Source organism: Girardinichthys multiradiatus, chromosome 4 (assembly GCF_021462225.1).
Source record: "Girardinichthys multiradiatus isolate DD_20200921_A chromosome 4, DD_fGirMul_XY1, whole genome shotgun sequence".
Taxonomy (NCBI): Eukaryota; Metazoa; Chordata; class Actinopteri; order Cyprinodontiformes; family Goodeidae; genus Girardinichthys; species Girardinichthys multiradiatus.
In genome coordinates this window covers 34981321-35003481 of record NC_061797.1, presented here as the reverse complement: position 1 = coordinate 35003481, position 22161 = coordinate 34981321, and the positions used below count along the sequence as shown (strand labels likewise).

The window sequence follows — 22161 nt, the reverse complement described above, 5'->3', positions numbered from 1 at the left end:
GGTTGGGTCTTGGACCGCTCCCTCTCCTGGACCCAACCACCGCCACACTACCTGCCGGTGGTTGGAGTCTCTGCCGGCTGGTGTACTTGTGGTTCTCGGTGTCCAGATCTGGGTGCTTTCGTGTGTGCTGGCTCACTCCCGGTGGCTGCTTGGGGGCCTCTGCTTGGGGACTGGTGTGTTCCGGGGTCTTGGGCCTCTGGGTCCATGGCTGGATCTGCTCGGGCGCGGACGGCTGCCGGTGGGGCCTGTTGGCTCATTGCTGTGGCTCCCTGGGGCTTCTGTACTGTTGCTGCTGGGTGGTTCCCCTGGGACTCTCCACTGCTCTTCTCTGGGGGGGGTTGCGGTAGTCCCGGCGGTGGTTCTCCTGGGGTTCCTGTGCTTTGGGGGGCCTTTGGATGTCTGTGGCTCGGATCTCCTCAGTGTCCGTCTAGGGACCATGGGGCAGGTCTGTGGGTCCTCACACTCGCTATTGCATATTTTTGTGGAGAAACCTTGTATACAAAAGCGTGTCCACACAGATGTTCAATATTGGGCTGCACCTCTCACTAAGTACATTTTACATACATAAGTACCGTGTACTATTTTGTTAAAAAAAAAAGCAGCTGCAGGTGTATAAGCAAGCAGGGTGTTATCTTGTATTCTCTTCATCCTTATTTCTCTCCTCCACTCTTTCCTCCTTTTCTCCCCTTTTTCTCTTTTGCCCCATCTCTATCTTTTTTGAGCTTCTTTTTTCCTTTTCATTTCAGTCTCCATGTCCGTAACAATTGAAATATTCCCAAAGAAGCTTATAATAAAGTTTCTTTTTGAGTCGGCCGTCTCACAGCAACTTCCTCATTCCTATGACATCATTTCCCTCAATCCGGAGAAGTTTTCAGGTGAGGTTGGTAGTTGTGGAGGTTTCCTCCTACAGTGCTCCCTAGTGTTTAATCGCTCTCCACAATCCTTTCCCCATGATGATGTAAAATCTCTTTTATTTTAGGACTCCTTTCTGGAAACGCACTAAGATGGGCTCAGGCTCACTTGTGGTATGGACAGATCATAAAAACCTAGCCTACCTTCAAGCAGCCAAACATATTAAACCTTGCCAGTCTCATTGGTCCCTTTTTCTTTTCACATTTTAACCTCTCAATCTCATACAGACCTGGTTCCAAAGATATCAAGCCTGACGCCCTCTCTCAACAGTTCTTCCCGAATGATTCTGACAAGGAGCCTGCTCCCATCCTACCGCAATGTTCTGTTGTTGGAGCCCTCACGTGGGATGTGGAAGCCTTGGTATCCCAGGCCCTCAGAGATCAACCAGATCCCGGAACTGGACCCCCAAATTGGACTTGCGGTCTACTGCCCGGTCCCGCCTTATCCACTGGTTCCATTCATCCAAGTTCTCTGCCCTTCCTGGTTCTAGTCAAACCATCGCCCTTATCTCCAGAAGGTTCTGGTGGCCGTCCTTTCATAGGGACGTGTTGGACCACTTGTTTGCTGAGTATTGGACTATCTGCACGTTGTTGGACGTCCCTGTGCCCCTCCAATGGCATCGGTCATTTTGTACCCAGGACAGCCCGCTCCTACATATCCCATCGAGCATTGCGACTGATATGACTGGGTGTCCCAAGTCTGACGTCACAGGACGCTATATAGGAAGGCGCTCATTTTTGAAAACTCGCCTTCTGCTAGGTCCGGACTAGTAATCGAAGTGCGCCACTTCAAGAGGGGAGATCTTTGCAGAGATCTTTGCAGAGTTCATTCATTCTCTCTTGTTGGACAACGAACAATTCATAACCGAGGTTTTTGGACTAAGAAGGCCAGAGATTTCACTTTGCCGATTGAAGACGTGAGTTGAACACGTAACTGAGAACACGGAGTTTCGGAGAGACGAACCGCTATCGTGTTTCATTTCCAAGTCGACTTTGATGGTCAGATCATATTTTTCCTTTTTGTCAAGAAGACAAAAGGACGAAGACTGACCGCTTTCCCTGAAGTTAATTGTGGACGCTCCAAACCCCCACCTCTCGCCACCATACAACCACTCATATTCTCATTTCCTTCGTCTGTAGTGCCATAAACTGCTGGTTGATTCAATACATACCCACTACCGTTTGTTGACTTTTGCTTATTTAGATGTGTTACCCCTGTGTTTGTAGAATTTTGCATGTTGAGTAGGTGAAAATTAATAAATATTCACATAGATAAAGAGAGAGCGTTTTGTGTTTCATTGTGTGCAAAAGTGATTGGTCAGTCAAAATAAGGTTAAAGTTCCACATGTTTCGGCAGAAACGGTCGATTAAACAGTGACATTTCCGGCAATAGTTATTAATTATTACGGAGTGTTTAACGGTTGTAATTGTCAAAGGCGTTGAGCCACAATTACAACACCAGAAACATATCTGGTCTCGATTCATAAATGAGGATTTTTGGTTAAGAGATTGATTTAGTCAAATTATGATTTGTAATTATAATTATTGATTAAGATTAATCAATCAATAATCATAAACCCAACAGACGTTAAAGAGTATGTACAAGCCTGTACTATCTGTGCTAGAAATAAGTCCTCTAATCAACCAACCACTCACTATTATCGACCGTTTCTCTAAGTCCTGTCATCTCATTCCCCTCAGAAAACTACCCTCTGCCCTTCAGACAGCTCAACCTCTGGTGAAGCATGTTTTCAGACTCCATGGAATACCTCTGGAGATCCCCTCAGACTGCGGACCTCAGTTCACAGCTAAGGTTTGGAAACAATTCTGCTGTTCCGTTGTTTAACATCAACCAACCCCACAGACTTGACCCAATTCCTCCCATGGGTCGAGTACGGTCATAATTCTCACACTTCTGCTGCCACAGGTTTCTCCCCTTTCAAAGCTTCACTGGGCTACCAACCAGAATTGTTTTCCGCAGATGAGAAAGAAATCTGTCACTTCTGTACATCATCACATCCGTAGATCCAAACACATCTGGACCGCCACCGCACAAGCCCTTCAATGGACCGCAGAACAGAACATAAGCTATGCAGACAAGAAAAGGGTTCCAGCTCCCCAGTACCAACCTGGTCAGAAGGTTTGGCTCTCGTCACGTGACATTCCTCTAAAATCTATGTCCAAGAAACTTGACCCCAGGTTCATTGGCCCGTATGAGATTGAGGCAGTCATCAGTCCTCCAGCTGTCCGCCTGAAGCTTCCTTCGAGTCTCCGCGTTCATACAACGTTCCACATTTCTCAGATCAAACCTGTCATCACAAGTCCTGGGCACCCAGTCTATGCAGTCCGACAGATTGTTTACTCCCGTTGGCGGGGTCGCGTTTGGCAGAATCTCGTCGACTGGGAGGGCTATGGTCCTGAGGACCACACCTGGGTGCCCCGGTCTTTTATCTGCGACCCATCTCTCATCTCTGACTACCTCTTCTGCTTCTCCTCCCACCTGGCGGGGGCCACCTACACACAAGTCCACACACACACAGGATAAAGAGGACTGTGATAAGCAGTCCATTGATTGGTCTAATGTATGCACAGCCTTGCAAACTGATATGCATGGAACGCTGCTCTTCAGCTGAAATTTGTTATTTTATACGGATGACTAAAGGAAAGTCTACATCTAGCTAACTCATATTTCTTTTGTCATTAGTTTCGGCAGCCATCAATTCTCAAAATGGAAACTAAATGCAAAATGGTAAAAATCTTAACTGAAGATTGATGCCATTCCTCTTTCACACACTTGTAAGTATTCATAAAGTAATCTACAAGTTGTATCCTAAGGAAAATACAAATTATTTAGAAACTCCAGTCTTTGATTTAAAATATTCCAGTGAATGTATTTAAGTGTGTCATGCTGCACTCAACAGCTGCTCTAAACACTTACCCAGTGGCAAACAAAAACTAATTAAATGTTGTTTATTGTTGCTGACACTGAGCCTAAAGAGGAGCAGAGAAACACATTACCTGAGGTATGTATGTATGTCAGATTTGGCCCAACTCTTCCATAACTTATACTAACAGTGAGAATATTACTGTTTCCTCTTTTTGTTGTAGCTAACGACTCTTCTCATTTTCTTATATTATTAGACCCTAAGGACTGCAACATTTAAACAGTATTGCCAAAAATTGTATTGTGTCAAATGGCATTTTGAACATGGCAAACATTTTCAGCACATAATATATGATCAAGTACATGAAAAGGAGGTACAATTCTTAACTTCCCCTCAGTGGTTCTGAATACCATCCAGCTGATAACCTCTCTTGTGATACTCTTTGTCCTATATTTAAATGTTTTCTCTCAGTCCAACACCTTTGCCTACCATTGTCTTTGGTCTCCTAATCATCATTAAACCTGTCTGCTTTTTTTAAGCCTGAATGTTAATTTCCCTCCGTCTGACACTTTGTGTCATTTCTGCATTCAAAATATGTTTTGTCTTCTGTTTCTGACAACTAAAAAGCAGTATTTTTCAGAATATATCTGTGATTGAGCAGGACCAAAGTTGCAAAAGGACATCGACTGACACATGGTCAGGAAAAATGTTTAAAGGACAGCAATGGTAAACTTACAGAAAACAGGTGAGTGCAATCTATAGAAATAAAAACAGGAGCAGATCATAACACCATTATGGAATCACCAAGTTATCTTTTATGTATGTTTCTAGAGCTGGAAAGTGATAAATCAATTGTAAGTATGTATTTATTTCATTTTTATGCTTTTAAATACAAAATCATCCCTGAAATCTTACAAATGCACGAAAAAAATTTGCCTTTTGTCACATTTAAATGTTGAAACTCAAGCATAAAGGCCAAAGTTTGTGGATCAGGAGCATTCACAGTTCATGAGCCCTAAGCTGTTGCTCCTACAAAATAAAATTTACCCAGAGCAGCAAAATATACAAAACCCAATGAAAAAATACAGTTTGAGTTTTATGGATAGCATCTTTGTAAAATGTGTTCAAATATTGGTTAAATAAATAAAAAAATAAAAAATCATTTCATTTAATGTTTGTTTTGGAACAAGCATTAATATTAATATTAGTAACATTAAGAGAATAAGATTTTTTTGTTTTAGCTAAAGATTAATTGTCATACCCACAGAGGTCGTGTGCAGGTGTTTGTGGTTGTGCTGCGTTTCTGTCTCCCTACAGGGTGTGACTGGCAGCTGCAGCTCTGCAGGTGTTTCTTGTTGAGCCCATTCAAGAGGGCTTCTTAAGGAGCAGGAACCAGGAGGGAGGCATCAGCTCTTTATCTCTGCCAGTGTGGTAACCTGACCCTAATCAAGTTTTCTCTTCCTGTCTTTACATATCTGGATCTCTCTGGTGATCGTGTCCTGGATTCCATGCTCCTGTTCTCTGTGTTATGCTCAGACAAGCTTCTTGGAAGTACTCCCTCCAGCCGTGAGTCACCCTTCCTTCTCCTGTCTAGCCCTGGGACTCAGAGAACACCTCTCGGAAACACCAAGCCATTGCTCACCTGCCTGTCCACCCTCCAACATCGCACGCTCAGCCAATGTGCTGCCACTCACAAAGGATCACAAAGGGAGAGAGTCGGTACTGAGAACCTCCTTGCCATTCCTCCTGTCTAACTCAGCATTTGTGGGAAAACCTACCTCCTCCAACAAGCCATCATCCACCACCTACAGTGAACAGACCTCATTCCTGTCCTGTGAACTCTATATCTTCACCAGAACAAACAATAACCTCTCTCCTCTCCTGCTCAGTGCCTACCCAGATCCCTCCAGCAGATCCAGTCCGAGTTCTGTCTCAATCTTGTGTTTCAAATAGTGTTAACTGCTGTTCTGCCTTTGTAATTTTTGTCCATGCTCAGTCTGTTAACCAGTGACATTAAAAACCATATTGTGTACAACCAAATGTTCAATGAGGGACATTATAGAGTTCTGGTTTTCTTTAAGGTCTGGCCTGCTGTTTGAGATTTTTTTATTTTTTTGTAAGAACTTTAAAACATAAAAACAACATGCTGCAAGATTTTTCATGGAGGTAGTAGAGTTGAATCCAACAGAAAATGTAGGAATTGCAAGATTGTCTCTAACTTGCATCTGCATTTTATTAAAGTTAAAACAGTTCACCAAATGAGTGAACGTTCTTAGTTTTGATACTGAAAAATTTGAATTTTCTTCATTTAACTGATTTGATCAAAGGACAATTGGTAGATTCCAATCTGTGGTTCAAAACGATGATTTTTCTATAGACCGTGGATCTAGAAAATTGACATTTAGTTTTAGTTCTGCAATTTGAGGTATCAAAATATAAGTGATAAAATCCTCAAATTATGTAGAAATGAGGTTTTGTAATGAAAACAGAGCAAATATGTGTTGCTTTATCGTAATATAACTATGACAAAATGCAAAACGAAGCTTCCAGCCTAAAAAAAACACTCAAGGTCCTTAAGGATGTGCAATATTCGGAGCAATAACCAACACATGAAAACAATTTGCACAGGCCTCAGTTAAGACGGCTAATGTTAAGGTTTATTGCAGAGTACTTGGAAAAAGACTGAAAATGTGCCAAACAGCTTTGTATGTTGAGTCTAAACTAAAGCATTAACAATCACACCAAAATCTTTTGAATATGTGAGATTAAAATGTAAGTGTTTGGTCATAATTCACAGAACACCATTTAGGGAAAAAAACACACATTAGCACAAACACATCTAAACTGTCAAACATTGTGGTGAATCAGTCATGTTTTGGGCTCATTTTGTAGCCACTGGTATTAAACAGGTAAGAACAGGAAAAATACACTATTAAAACAAAATCACAATTAAAGGAAGAAACACTGTAAAACGATAGGTGAACCAAATTCCTCCAAAAGAGGTTAAAGAATGACAATCATGACTTTACAGTGTTGTCATGTTTTGTAGGTTGTGAGTCAGACCAAAATGCAGACAGGAACAAGGGAAATGGCCTGCAACTAACTATAAGAGAACACAAGTAATATTAGAGAGGAGAAACTAAACACAAAGGAATGAACTTATTGGGCAAAACCATAATGGCAGCAATAATAACTAAATATAGCAAGATATTTCAAAAAACAAGGAAATGTCAATGAAAACCAGAACCCAAACACCCAAGATGTAGGTGGAAGTATGTTTATGTTTATTTTTAGTTTTACCATGTCTTCTTGTTTTTCATGTTCTGTTTTTCAAGGAAGGTAATTCCATGCCAGTGTCTAAATGTTTTTGATGTTTTGGTCTGTGTATATATCTGTGTGCAGGTGTATATGGTCCTGCGATGTATGCATTCGAGCTGTGTGACAAGAGCATATTATGATGAACAACTCTGCCAAATTACTGATTCTAGCTTGCCCCTGCCATAAATCACACAACCTATGCCCCCTTTAGTCACCTCCAGATGCACACAAATGCAAACACACTGGTGCACAAGCAGAAAAAGGCAAACAGAACACTGTTAACATCCTACTGCCCAACCCCCTGCACACCTCTTGCAAACACAAAACCTGAGTTATTGTGTCATACAAGTTCCACACATAAGGGTCAAGGTCCAAATTCAGCCTTTGGCCGAATAAAGAAGTGAATGTATCTGCTCTATATCAATTTGCATCATTGTGCTTTGAAGATTCATATGTTAAAAGAAATTATGTGAATGTTTGTGTGAGCACTCACCAATATGTTTGCCCTTCATGTGATAGTAGAAGGAGACACAGTACGGGACTCGGCCAGAACCCTTGGGGCCCCTGACTGAAGACACATTAAAAAGTGGAGAGAGGAGACGAGCCTTGTCGCCTTGAGCACGCGGTCGTGATGCCTCAATGTACATGTAATACCCTGTAATCAACCAGGAAACAAAAAAGTATAAAAGCTGAGATTTGATTCTGAACTGTCCAGAAGTCATTAAAAGTCATTACACAAGTCTTACAATGTTAGTCATATATAGTATTTGGATGAACACATTTTGAAGGGGTTTGAGATAACAGCGTCAGCTTTATTTTGTCAGTTTACTACAGTAAAGAAACAAAGTTTATTTGAATGAAAGTTATGTTCTGTTGAGTTCTCCTGGTTTTCCCGTGGTTTTGTTTTGTGAACTGCCTGTTTGGTGTTTTCTTTGCCAGTGAAAAAGTCATATGATTAATGTCTGAGGATGGAAACATCTAAATTCACTGCACTACATAAGCAAATTAAATGTGACCAAATCACTTTTATGGTGATAAGTGTTCACCCATTGCAATGTTTTCGCAATTGTTTAGGGATGAAATCAAATTCAAATAACAATTTGATTAATACCATAGCCCTTGTTCTCTGGCATGGTTCAGTCATCAAAGAACTCATATTTTCTTTAGTTGTATTTTTATACTTCCTTGAAATCAGAATTAATTTTGTTTTCCCAGGCTCTTTTATGGTGGCTTAATTATATAAAACATACATTGCACTGAAATATAAGGTATACAAGTTATCTCAGGTTGCTCAAGTGGTCAGTGCAACTTCCTCTTGTACTTTTAACCCTCAAATGTTTATTTATTAACTATTTATGCATTTGTTGTTTTTTAATTGTCCGAGATTGGACCTGTTCCAGGAGATAAAGGTTCAGGAGGAAATCCTAGAAATCCCTATTCCCAGCAACACTCTACAACTCATTTTGTAGGATGCAAAGGGATTCCCATGCCAGAAGGTACATATAATCTGTCCAAGGAAATTTGCTGCCTTGGGGTCGCCTCCCAATGGGACATGCCCAGAAAACCTCCAAAGGGAGGTGCCAAGTAGGCATCCTAATCCAATTCCTAAAGAAACTCAAATGGCTCTTTTCAATGCAGACTAGCAGTAGCTCTACTTCATGCCTTCTCCAGTTGACAGAGTTCTTCAACCTGTCCCATAGGGCAAGCAAGAACGCTCATTTTAGGTGCTTGTATATAGGATCTTGTTCTTTTGGGTGAGAATGTAGACAGACAAAGAAAATCAAGAGGTTTGCTTTTTGGGTCATCTCTGCAACGTCTGCATTACTGCAGAAAACCCCCAAATCTGTCTATCAATCTCCTGTTCCATCGTTTCATCACTCATGAACGAGACAAAAAACTCTTCCGCATGAGGCAATGACTGACCTCCTACCCGGTAGGAGTAGTCCACCTTTTTGTAGTTAAGAACCATGGCCTCAGACTTAGAAAAGCTAACTCTCAACAAAATGTTCCAGTGCATGCTGTCTTCGGATGCCAACAGAACCATATCATCCACAAAATGAAAAGATTTGACCCTGAGGTTCCCAAACCAGACACCCTCCTCTCCACATCAATGCCTTTAGATCCTGTCTAATGAACACTACAAACTGAATCATGGAAAAGGGGCAGGGCTGGCAGAGTTCAATGTGTACTAGACACTTACTGGCAAGAATGCAGACACTAGGGGTGTGAAATTAAAATCAGTTTACTTCAATGCATTGAGAAGTGGACATGGAGGATGCCGACTCAATTAACAAACATCAAAGCTTGATTTTTTTAAATGTTAATTTATTACCTAATTTTGAGGAACCTAAAACTTGAACCTGTAAGCTCATAAGTGCAGCACCAAGACTACATAAACTGCATCCTGCACCCTCTTCATCAATGCAAAAATTATTTGGACAAGACCACACCATATTAATTTTGTGTTAAACTAAAAGTAAACATTCAAAAACACTACAAAGAACAAGATTATATGGTTCCAACCAGAGGTGGGAGTAAAACAAGTGACCTTACCTGTCACTGTAAACCAAATGATCATTGGTCTAGCTGTGTCAGGCACTTTTATTTATGGAATGCAAAGCTAATTACATTTATTGCAACTATTACTGCAAATTATCTACGACCATTGGGAGTCATTGCAAATCAGGGGTTTGTGCTATAGAGCTGTGTTTGGATATACAATCCCACCTCAACATATTTCATTGCCACAGTGACCCCCACATAGTAAAACAAGACAAAAACCAAGTGATGGGATCTAAAGTAGGTAAAAGAGCTCTAACTTGTGATGCATTAACAACTATTCTCACAGAACCTTATGTCACACTGCATAGTTTCTGATGTGTTACGGTTAATCTGTTGCTGCATCAAACAAAAGCAGTGAAACACGTCTTAATATGAATTGGCTTTCTAAAAACATAGCAAAGAAACAATAGCTCACTAAGAAGGATTTAGTTTTAGTTTCAGGTGAAGTGGGAGATCTTGAACTCATGAACTTTTGAAAAGGGCAGCTGTCTGTCAGTTCTTTAATGTTTTCTGTATTTATTGTCAGAGGTAATTAAATCTGTCTTTTTATTTGTTGAACTAAAAGGAATTGCCTGGGGATATGGTTGTGTGTGTAAGGGTGGGGTGGCTGTTTATAAATCACAAAGTGACTAAAGATTTCTATCCCTAATGGAAACAGTTATTGTTTTTTTCATCCAGGGATCAGGTAGCTCTAAAAAGCATCCCGCAAAAATTTATTGAGGGACACAGTAGTAAAGTGCTCAGGTTCTGACTGGTGACCGGATTGGTGACCGGATTGAGGAGATCTTTGAAATGGTCCTTCCACCCCTCAACGCCAGCTGAAGGTCTTTCTCCAAAGCCACTCAGAATTTCTTCCAGTTATTGCATCTGAAACCACTGGTTCTAGGGCTTTCTAATGAAACTCATGACCCTGCCTTTAAAATGATTTTTCTTACCCTCCTTTGTTCCACTTCGGTCGGTCTCTGGGCCAGTATTGGCAGATCGCTTCGGATTGTGTGTCAGATTATTCTGCCTCGTCCAGTCAAATACATCACTTCGGTCTTGAGAGAAACCACAGATCCGCTCATCCTCAAACCCACACACTTGGTCTGAGATGAGGGATAAATGGAGAATAAAAAAAAAAACCATTTTATTCATAAAATATTTTGTAATTAACATCACAAGATGCCCATGATGGAATCTTTTTAATCAACTTTCCCAGGATATGCCAACAATTAAGGTATAAAGATACTTTTTCAAAATGCACTTGAGATCAGACAAACTAAATAGACAAAAAATACACATAGTGTAGAAGGCAGAGTAAATATTATAGAATGTTACATTGACTTCTCGTTTTACCCATGTCCTAAAGTCTGACTCTAACAGAAAGAATGTTCCAGGCTATTATAAATAAAATTAAAAAATTAAAAATAATTATTTATCACCAAGCAATCACTTATTTATTAATTGTTTTATTTATTTAATACAACCAACAAATCAAATCAGAAGAATAATTACAACTACAACTTTTTTCTTTTTACTTTTCCACTTTATTTTCACAATCCTGTATCATTATATTCCAAAAAACTTATTTTTATGTGCTGCATATTTGAGAAGAGCTTTTTTTATTTTCAATTAACATGCCTGAAACAGTGATTCTAACTTGTACATTCGGACGTTTTTGATTAAGTAAGTGCCAAAGTTAAAAAAATATCTTTAGAATACTTTAACAGGTTCGCGGCACTGGCGCAGAGATAAAGCGCGCAACCCATGTACATTGCGCAGCAATCACGGGTTCCAGTCCTGCCTCGTTGACCTTTGCTGCATGTCTTACCCTCTCTCCATCCCATTTCATGTTATTCAGTTTGCAAAATAAAGGCCACCAGTGGCAACACATTTAAAAAAAAGAATACTTTAAGAGGATGGTGAGACTTTCCAGCTGTAAAATATAATTGTAATAATAAATATCGGCAGATGCTGTGATCAGATTTAGTTTTAAAGTTTTAAGTTATTCTTCTGGGATCATTGGAATCACTTACTTGTCTTCGGATTTACTTGTTTCTTTTTGAGTTACAGTGCACATCAGAAAGAACTTTTTTTATCATTGCTAATGCCGATGTCTCTCGTTAAGCAAGATAAAGCAGCTTTTCTCCATGGTGTTGTCACCTTCATTAGACCATCTGGTGGGCTTTGCCATTATCAAAGACTCACTAGACAAGAGAGTATAAAAACAGCCATCTAAAACCATCCAATCTGACAGCTTCAGCGAGAGCATCCTGGAGACACACACACGCACACACATTCTGATAAAGATGCTCATGGCTCTCGCTCCCCATGAGGATGGCTCGCATGCTCTCTTTTGTTTCAGGGAGCTAATCTATTACTATTCACACCCTTCTCCACTTCATGCGCAGCTTTCAATTTACACCGTTGTTCCCACAGTCTGTTCCAATCTGCTGTTGTTTTAATTGCTTCACCCTGGCAGAGCCAACTGCCACTCTTGCCAGGAAAATGCAACGCGTATTCTAATGAACAAAACACAGAAGACGCAACTGACTGAGAAAGACGGGGATGACAAGAGAGAATATGAGATGCAGGAAGATGCAGGAAGTTTGTCTAATAAAACCAATAGATACAGAAGAAATGGAAGCTAAAATGTATAGTTTGATGTAAGACGTTTTAATGGTAGTAGTTCATAGCCTGACATAATTTGCACAAGTATACTTCTTTGTTGCTTCCCTTTTATACATGTAGATCTGTTTTCAGACCTTAGTTACTTTTCACATTGTTAACCACCTTTTGTCTGTAACAAGATTTACTGGTGAAACAAACTCTGTTCCCCTATGATAATACAGGTACATCTAATATTTATCTATTATATGGATTTACAACATACAGAGTGATGCATTTTAAGTGTTTATTTCTCAGAATCTTGGAGATTATGCCTTACAGCTAATAAACAACCAAGATGTAACAAAATTCAACATCCTCTTGAGAATCTTCCAAAGATTCTTTGTGGGATCTAGCTTAAACAAGTTTACTGTGGGCAGGTGCCAAGTCCTACTGAAACATGAAATCAGCATCTGGCATGCATAAAGTGCTCTAAAATATCCTAATAGACAGTCGTGCTGACTTTGGTCTTAATAACACACAGTTGACCAACACCAGCATATGATATGGCTCCCTAAAAGATCACTGACTGTGGAACCTTCATGCTGGACCTCAAGCAGCATGGATTTTTTGTCTCTCCCTTTTTTTGTTTGTTGGAAAATATAATGCAACCATAATGCAAAATGTATCTTCATCTGAAAGAAGAATGTAGGACCACTGAGCAACAATCAACTCCATAGTACAGATAAAAAGTTTCTAATTTGGTCTCTGGTTTAGAAGTGGCCTAACACAAAAAATGTGACAGTTGAAGCTCATGTCCTGAATATGTCTCTGTGTGGTGTCTCTTGAGGCTTAAGTTAGAGCCTCAAGAGACACCACAACCTGTGAATTTCCACAAACTATTGAATGGGCTTTGCTTTCAATCCTCTGAAGATTGTGATTATCCCTGGTGCTTGTGCACATTTTGCAACACTTTTCCCTTACAATCAACTTCTCCTTAATATGCATGGATTCAGCAATCTGTGAACAGCCAGCTTTTAACCATGACCTTTGGTGGATACCTGCCAATGAAAGGTGTCAATGACACCCTGCTGAAAAACTCTTAACTCATTATATGGCCATAATATGGCTAGAAAATAACGTTTCAAAATTAATAAACATTTTTAAATGGTCTTATGTAATATTCTGAGAAAAATAGCTGTAAGCCATATTCATCCAAATAAACAGAAATAAACTGTGACTCAGTGTGTAATGATACTATATAATATATGAGTTTTTCATTTTAAATTTAATATACATTTGTATACAATTTAAAATGTACATACTGTATATTCACTTTTCGTTCATAGTCTAATCAACTGAGAGCACACAGATCAAACAGGAGAGGCTCATCATTGAATCTGAAAATAAATTTGTGGAAATAGTTGCCATTTACAATAAGGTCGGTAAGCGACCCAATTTGGCTCTTTGACTATTCCTCTTGCCAACTGAAAAGTGTATCAGTGGTGAACCAACTCTGAATCCAAATTCATCTATAGAAATATGACACTGTTGGACAACAAAGGTATCATCCTTAGCTTGAGAAGTAAGGTTTGAAAAAGGCTATTCCTCACAATCACACAAAAGCACTTTAAAATAGTGAAATTTGGAAAAAGAGAGAATGGTTGTTTGATCTTACCTGAAGATCGTGGGTAGGTGTAGGCTGTAAAAAAATTGCAATTGCATTATTATTGAAATAAGCGCATTATCTGATTTGTGTTTTTATCTGTGTCTTAGTGAGAATAATCATAAACAATATTTTTCCTCACACAAAAGTTGAGGATAGACTTACGCTCTGAGTACAGAATGATTCGGCTGACATAGTCCCCTGTGCTGTAGGTGGTGATGGGAGCCAGTCGAACCTCATAGGACAGAGGGATTCTCAGGTCTGTTATTGTGTGGGACATCAGCACACCCTTCTCTGGCTCCTTACCCCTCAGGTCTATTTGCTTTGAGACCAGGTTCTGCTTGTTCTGTGCAGGTGAAATGCAAAACATTTTGCAAATATTAGAAGAGCAATGCCACAGGGGCACAATGAACCCCACCCTCCCTGTTTTGGCTTGCGCTGACATTCAGATATTCACCTCTGCCAGTGATCATTCCTCTAAACTAAAATTGGGTACAAGTAATGTTTCCCCAAAATTAATGAGTAGACCTTACATGCTTCCTTGTATTACTTAAAACCAGATTAGCGTTTCATAATCTTGAAAGGCTTTTATCAGACTCTTAATTATCTGTTTTATCAGTACCACTAATACAACCAGTACAGATAGCAATTTTGAGGAAAGAAGTTAACAAAATAAGAGTTAGACTTTATTCAAACTGTCTTACTTTTGCAAGACTGTTCAGATTTTCCTATACGTCAAATTTTTAGTTAGTAAACATGAGTTATCTCTTCTGGGTATTTTTCCAGACAACATACATTTGGGCTTAGATAGTCTTGAGTTCCATAAAATTTTCAGTCTCATTTTATACCCAAAACAAATCTGTCCTGCTTTGCTCATTAAAAGCTTTGGAGGCCATCACACGCAACATTACTTTGGAGCTCTCTCTCAGCAATTTGTGCTTTAAAAAATACATGTTGGTCCAGTTTTAGAGCACTCAACAAGATAAATGATTGCCATAACGATGCCATGACAAGGTCTCAATAGCCATTACTTGAGAAGCAGGAATCAAAAATATTTCTTCAACTGGCCCTGTTCAGATTGTTATGCTTTTCAGCAAGCATTGCAATGTATACCTTAATCACATAAATCCCCACATAAACAACAATTAATCAAATAAATTGGCTGTGTTTTACAAGAATAAAAAAATGAATATGATGTCAACCAAGTTCAGCTGTTGTGTGATTTTTTAGGTTAAGTTTTTTTTTTTTTTCTGTCACCATCACATTTAATAAAGAGCTATGGCTATGTTATTCCACCCACGGAAAGAAGGATCCATTAGCTGTGTATCTGTCTCTGATCCCAGCTACTTAAAGACCTGACAGTGAACTCAATTTAATGCATTAGGTCAGCCACTTCACTATAACAACTTGGTACACCCACTGCATGCCATTATCAGGTAACACATGAAGAAGAGCTATCTCTATGTGTGTGTGAGCAGATAATGTGTGTGATTTTGTGTTAATGGTATATGTGTAGTGTACTGACCCCTTAAATGCTCAGCTAATGGAGCCTTGGAGGATTCTTACAATTCATCAGAAGCTCCATATCTATTCAAATATTGATGTGATCTACTGAATATTTCTTATAGCTGCTGATGTATTATTTTTATTAAAATACATGCATAAAAGTTGATAAAATAGATAACCCTATCGCTACACTCAGTTGTTAACTCAGCTAACCCACAAAGTGTTTTTCAGCTGTTATTCAGCTTAGGAAAAAAAGGTTAAAGGTTTTGTCTTATTTTGCTTACCCCTAACAAACAAAAGCAACAATATCAGGAACATTAAAAATGAGCACAAATCCATGTTACGTTTATATGCAAATGTATTTAAAAAACACATGTTTAAAACATTTCTGAGCTGGATTTCAAAAACATTAATTCCTGTCATACATCAGCAGAGAACTTTTCAAAAAAGGTGAATAGTGGAGGGTTTCTGATTTCTTCTTGAACATTTACACCATCTCCACTGTGAAACAAGATATTGGCAGCATTATGCTATGAGAATGCTTTTCTTTATGGTCAGAATTTGTTGGAAGATAGATAGAGCTACATATGCTCAATCAGAGAAAAACATGCTAGAGGCTTCAAAAGACTTCAAAATAGACCAAGATGTAGGCTCACCTTCGGGGGGGGGGGGGGGGGGGGGGAACTAAACCTATAGCCAGAGCACCGGTGGCTTAGATCAAAGCCCTAAATCCAATAAAGAAATTTTAGCAAGACTTGAAAATTGATGTTCACATACAAAGTATTGACAATGGAGGGCTGAATACAAATGCCTGCCACATTTTTCAGATTTACATTTGTAATAAATAAAAAAAAATACAATTATCCGTTTCTTTTCAAATCACACTAATGTGTTACTTTTTGTTGTTCTATCATTTGAAATCCCAATAAAATGCATTAAATGTTGTGGTTGTAACACAACAAAATGTAGATACGTTCAAGGAAACTTTTTCAATGCACAGTATTCATGCTAGTAACTAATATCTTTACAAGATGTAATGTTCTGTCTTGATGGTTTTACACAGTTGGAACCTGTCTCTGATTAGTTGTACTTTGCTTATCACCATTTTGGAGAAATTTTGTTATTTAAATATGCCTCAAACATAATATGATTTGATTGTAAAACACTGAAAATCTCTGGGCACAGATAACACAAAATGAATGAACTGAGTTATTTTTGACTTCATTCATTTTGTTATGTCTTCTATGAAATCCTCAATAATGAACTTAAGTGACTTTCGTAGCCTTAGTTGTGTTCAAACCTGTTTTGGAAATGTCTTTTTAATCTAAAAATCTGTTTTCATCAATTTGTGTACATTAAATAAATTGTTTGCTATCGTCAGCATGTGATTACCTTAGTACCACTATATGGTTGCAAGACAGTACACAGTGGTTGCTTCTGAGAGACAAAACTGAAGAAGAGGACATGAAAAAAACAGGAAGCATTAATAATACTGTAAATGTTTTAATAAACATGTGTTTTTTCTGTATTTTGTATCTGTTCTTTGATCTTAGTTTTCAGTATTATTTAAAAGTAATACTGTGAATTCTTTGGATTTCCTCAGCTGATCATTTTTATTGACAAGACCACAGTGAGTCATGCCCTGGCAGCCAGGAATTTGGTTCTCTCACTCCAATTACTGTTTAAACCTCCCAAGACAGCCACGGCCCCAAGCCCTTCAAGTGTGCACTTGGCAACACACTTTGAATCAAATCCTTATTTCCTAAACAGACTCTATGCCACTAGCTGTTCTGCCTGTTCATTCTCCATTTCTCACTGCCATTGTGTCTAGTTCCTTGCCAGTTGATCCAACCTTTCACACAGTCATGAAGGATCTCCACCCGGACTCCCTGACACCATACAAAGCAAAGTATATGGTGGGTTTTCAGATTTAACCTTTTTTTGATTTACTACCAAACCGTAAAATACAGCATGTATAAAATGAGGTGATGCCTGTGAGCTAATTCAGACAGTAAACTTGAGCTGTGCTTTGCTACACACTTGATCTTTCTCGCATGTGCCCAAATATATAAAGTACACACTAATGATTTGCCGGGTCTATTTAAGCTTCAAGACCTCCAGCTGCGGTCCGCTTCTGCTTTGTTCACTTCTGCCTCTGCGCTACCTCATCACCCCTCTTGGACTCTGAGGTTAGAGACCCTCTTCTCATTTCCTGACATGGAGAATACAGACAGAGGGGTAGAAATGTATTCATCCTTCCATGGCCATGGAGTAGGGAAATCAGAGTCTAGATGGTAAACTCGAATTATACTATATTTGCTAATTAAGATGTATATAAACATTTACATGTAAGTTGTCTGACAAAGAATAACACATATAACTTTTGAACTACTGTACCAAGTGCAAGTGAATGCAGCGTCGTGCACCCCATCCCCAACGTGTTTGAGCGGTGCTCTGAGGCACCTTGAAGTGGTTAGTGCAGCACTGTTTAATGACATTGTTAGATGATTAAACAGCCTGGAAGTGTGGTTGAAACTGCATTTCTTAAAGGAAACATTTATGGACAATTATGACTACAAGGTTACAACATTTAAAACCTAAAGCCAAAGAATATCTGTCATCACATGAGACAAGATGAGAAAATAAACAGCTTAAAGGGTGATTACACAGTGTCAGCATGTTTTCAATCCAGAAGGTGTTTATTTTTATTTTATTTTTTACTTTATTCTGCCTTTCGCTTAATAATATGCATTCAGTTCGAGTGGAGAGGCATGTTAAGAAAACACATTTCATGTAAAGGATGTAAACTTGTCACATTTCCATTAAAATGCATTGGCTGTAATGACTGTGCTAAATTAAATGGTTCTTACTAAAAGCTCTGTCACAAAATACATTTCCCTCAACTTAGTTGCATAACTTAAGGGTATGAGGTGTAAAGATGGTGGATTGCTTGATGTAAGTTTTTTTGAATGTAACTGCATCTAGTTCTGTAAGGTTGGATGACATTCAAGTTTCTACTACGTAAAGTTACAAATTGTTGTACATCATCATTTATCTACTCAGTGATCCATTAAAATGTTTTTAAATTGAAAAAAAAACTTAGTTTATTGTGCTTTTTATTTTTATTTATAGTTTATTGCTATTTGATCTTTCTATAAATTTATTACAAAGCCTATAATTAACTAGATAAATATTTCTATGGTGTCCCACCAGAAGTAATTATGTATCATCAGAGTAAAATAAGGCTTTAGAACAAATTGTCTTAAGTGTGATGTTGAAAAGCAACATTACATTTGTCTTGTGCAGATGTGTAAGATAAAACAATGATAATTTACATAATATTTGATGCAGTAAACATCACGTAGAATAATATTTTTTTTATTTACAGACTACAGTTTTTTCCTCTGAAATTAGTGTTTTATATACATTATTTGTTTGTTTAGTTATAATGATATTAATCACAGTTGTTTTGTTTCTGAAAACACACATCGCTTGAACAATTTTGAATGAATTTTAGCTAAATTTAAAAAGAACAATGTGAAATCAAAAGATTATTTGTTTTCTAAATGTTTTACAAACACAAATCTGAGAAATTGAGCTTGCAAACATTTTCTGTATATCATCTGTGATGTTTTCTCCCCAATTCTTGACACACATTGTCGGTTTCCCTTGGTTTGGACTTTGACTGGTCCCCTCTTGTACTTGAATAAACATTGATAGAAACTATCCTGTTGAAACAATGACTATAAACATCTGACTTATGTTTTATTGTCTGTCTTCATGGGATTGACATAAATCCACTTTTAGTTTTTACATTATGCCATCTGACACAAGCAGCTTGCAGTTGTCACTAGAGCATAATTCTCAGCATATAAAGCATGCTTACCAGTAGAATGTTTCGTAAAGAATATCCTCTTGAGCAATTAAACTTTCAAATGGCACCGTAAGGATGTGACCATTGGTCACATTACATTACTGGAGTGCCTGGAAAACATTTAACTGTTTTGAGTCTTATCAGAAGGACAGGGACTTTTTTGTGTCAGTATGGAACTTTAGATGAGAGACCACAAAGTCACATGTGTGGCTCAACAAATCAATGCATGGTTGTGCTATCATTTCCACAACTACAGTTACTTTGGCTGGAAACCACTGGTCTGACCTGAAATTTGGCTATAGTGATAAACTCAGACCTGAACCTTCTGAATCACATAATGACAATTAGTAAGTCTGCCTTTATCACATGAAAAGCATTCCCAGGATTAAAGGACTAATGTCCCAGCAGAATCTTGAAAAAGTCATCCATGCGTTTATCTTTAATCGAATTGATTGCTGCAACGGTGTCTTCACAGGTCTGCCTAAAAAGTCAATCAGACAGCTGCTGCTGATCCAGAACACTGCAGCCAGCCCCCTCAATAAAACTGAGGAAAGTAGAGCACATCACCCCAGTTCTATGGTCCTCCTTATCCTGTATCTCTCTATCTCACAGAATAAACTTTAAAATACTTCTTTTAGTTTATAAATCACTGAATGACTTAGCACTAAAGTGCATTAAAGATTTGTTGTTGTTGTTGTATCAACCTTCCAGACCACTAAGGTCTTCTGATTCAAGTCTACTCTGCATCCCCAGAATCAGAACCAAGTACGGAGAAGCAGAATTGAGTTTTTATGCCCCATTTGGAACAAACTCCCAGAAAACTGCAAAAATGCTGAAACCCTGAGTTCTTTTAGATAAGGGTAAGGACACATTTGTTTAGAGTTGCCTTTGTCTGTTCTATTTAATCTGTTAACTGAAACATTAATCTTGATCTGTAATCAAACTTTTCTTTACCTGCCTTTATTATGGCACTGCAATGTACTTTTCTTTATTTGTTTTTCTTTCCCTGTGTTTGGTTCATGTAAAGAACTTTGAATTGTCTTGTTACTGAAAGGTGCTTCACAAACAAACTTGCCTTGCCTTGCAAAGGTCTTACTCACTATAAAGTGCAGTACAGAGTGAAGGTGTGGACAATTTCACCAGAGCTTAAGCTTTACTTAATATTCTGCCTGCCTGCTCACCTGTGTTTAGTTCCCTTTTTGGCTACACCTGTGTTTCATCTCCTAATTATACTGCCACTATTTAGGTTCCTAACTTTGCCATGGCAACTGCCTCATCTATCTTGTCTTGCTGGCCAGTGTTTTGTTTTTCTTTCAGTGTGTAATGGGTTAGGTTTTTATAAGATTCATTGGCTGTAAATTAAGGTTATAAATCTGCCTACTATTTGTGTTTAGGTCTGACCTTACAACCAGTAACAAACCTGACCCATAAATTACTATTTTGAACAGTTAAAATGTAAAATGTAATAAGCAAATGTGACCGCTTTTAAGTGTCTGTTCTCAAGGTTTCTGGTGAGGCCTTCTATGGCATCTGAAGTAGAGTCGTGTGTAACAACAGCAGAGCTCCACATAAATGTGTATATTTTTTGTAAAACACTGCATACAATTGGCCAGACAAAAACATTTCAGTTTTAAGAGTAAACGTCTTCAAAGAGACAGGTTTTGCTTTGCAAAGTTGTTGATTGATTCTAGGTTACTCTTGTATATTGTTTTTACTTCTACTATATGGTTAACAAAAGTGTTATATTGGCCTTTACTGCCATAACTGACAATACGGACTTCCTTTTGATTAAAAAGTACACTATATTGCCAAAGGTATTGGGTCACATCACCAAATCAAAGAATTATGGTGTTAAAATCACTTCCATGGCTGCAGGTGTATAAAGTTTAGTGTGGAGGCTACAATTGTGGTTTTCTCATCTAACTACGGTGGGTCCATCAACAAATTGGACCTTATAGATTAATTATAGGATGTCATCAAAGTCCATGTACATGTAAAAGTAGACAGACAAATACTTTTGCCAATATATATAATGTATATAATACAGTTTTAACATGATCAGTACAATTGTTTACAGTACATTATAAAATAAACAGCATCAAGCTGCACATCTATGTAGCTTCATAAATAAATTATTCAATACTCTACCAGGAAAAGCATGAGTTTCTTTAATATAGCTAAAAAGAGAAACTATGGTCATGTGAAAGAACCAAAATGTGGTGATAATTTTGATAAATTTGAATTTCAGGAATAAAGAGGATGGCTCTTTCTGCGTGAGCGTCCATGTTCTCAAGATAAACACAGTTATCTGGTCTTTCTTACATGAGGATGGAAGGCAAAAAGAAGAGTGGTGTTAGTACATGCTCAAAAATGCAAGATGAACAAGGTGCTGATGTGTGAGGTTCACAGTTTCTCCTATTGCAGTTTGAACTGTGTTGTGATCGGTTTCTCTGTAGAACATATTGTGTGTCTTTGTATGCCTCTAGATTACATGTAAGAACAAAAAGGAAAATTAACAAAGATGCATAACATATTTTTAAAAGGAAAGATGTCAGATAACAAAGTCCATATTACAACCTAGATGCGTGTGTATGTGTGTGTGTGTGTGTGTGTGTGTTTGTGTGTATTGGTTGCAAACAGATGCTCCCAGGAATTTCAGTCTGGAAGTGTTTGTAGCTGTTTCTTTATCAGATTGTCATCAAAGACACAACACGACAAAGAATGTGTGAAAGAGGAGATAGGCTGCCATGAAGCACAGGCACAGACACATATCTGAGAAACTTGGACTGACAAAAAAGTGTGAGGTTAAATTTTAATCTATTAATGAATCTCTTTCATCACTAATTAAGC

General features: G+C 38.3%; 1 protein-coding gene across 2 annotated transcripts in view; it reads right to left on the bottom strand.

The window, feature by feature from the left end:
- Positions 1-22161, bottom strand: part of LOC124867315 (MAM domain-containing glycosylphosphatidylinositol anchor protein 1) — a 287734-nt gene that overhangs the window by 48462 nt on the left and 217111 nt on the right. For both annotated transcript variants that reach the window (XM_047363702.1, XM_047363703.1), the window contains exons 12-15: positions 14097-14277; positions 13944-13967; positions 10612-10764; positions 7608-7769 (exon numbers count right to left, since the gene is read on the bottom strand). In XM_047363702.1, the coding sequence (XP_047219658.1) occupies positions 7608-7769; positions 10612-10764; positions 13944-13967; positions 14097-14277 (520 nt within the window). The remainder of the gene's footprint in view (positions 1-7607; positions 7770-10611; positions 10765-13943; positions 13968-14096; positions 14278-22161) is intronic.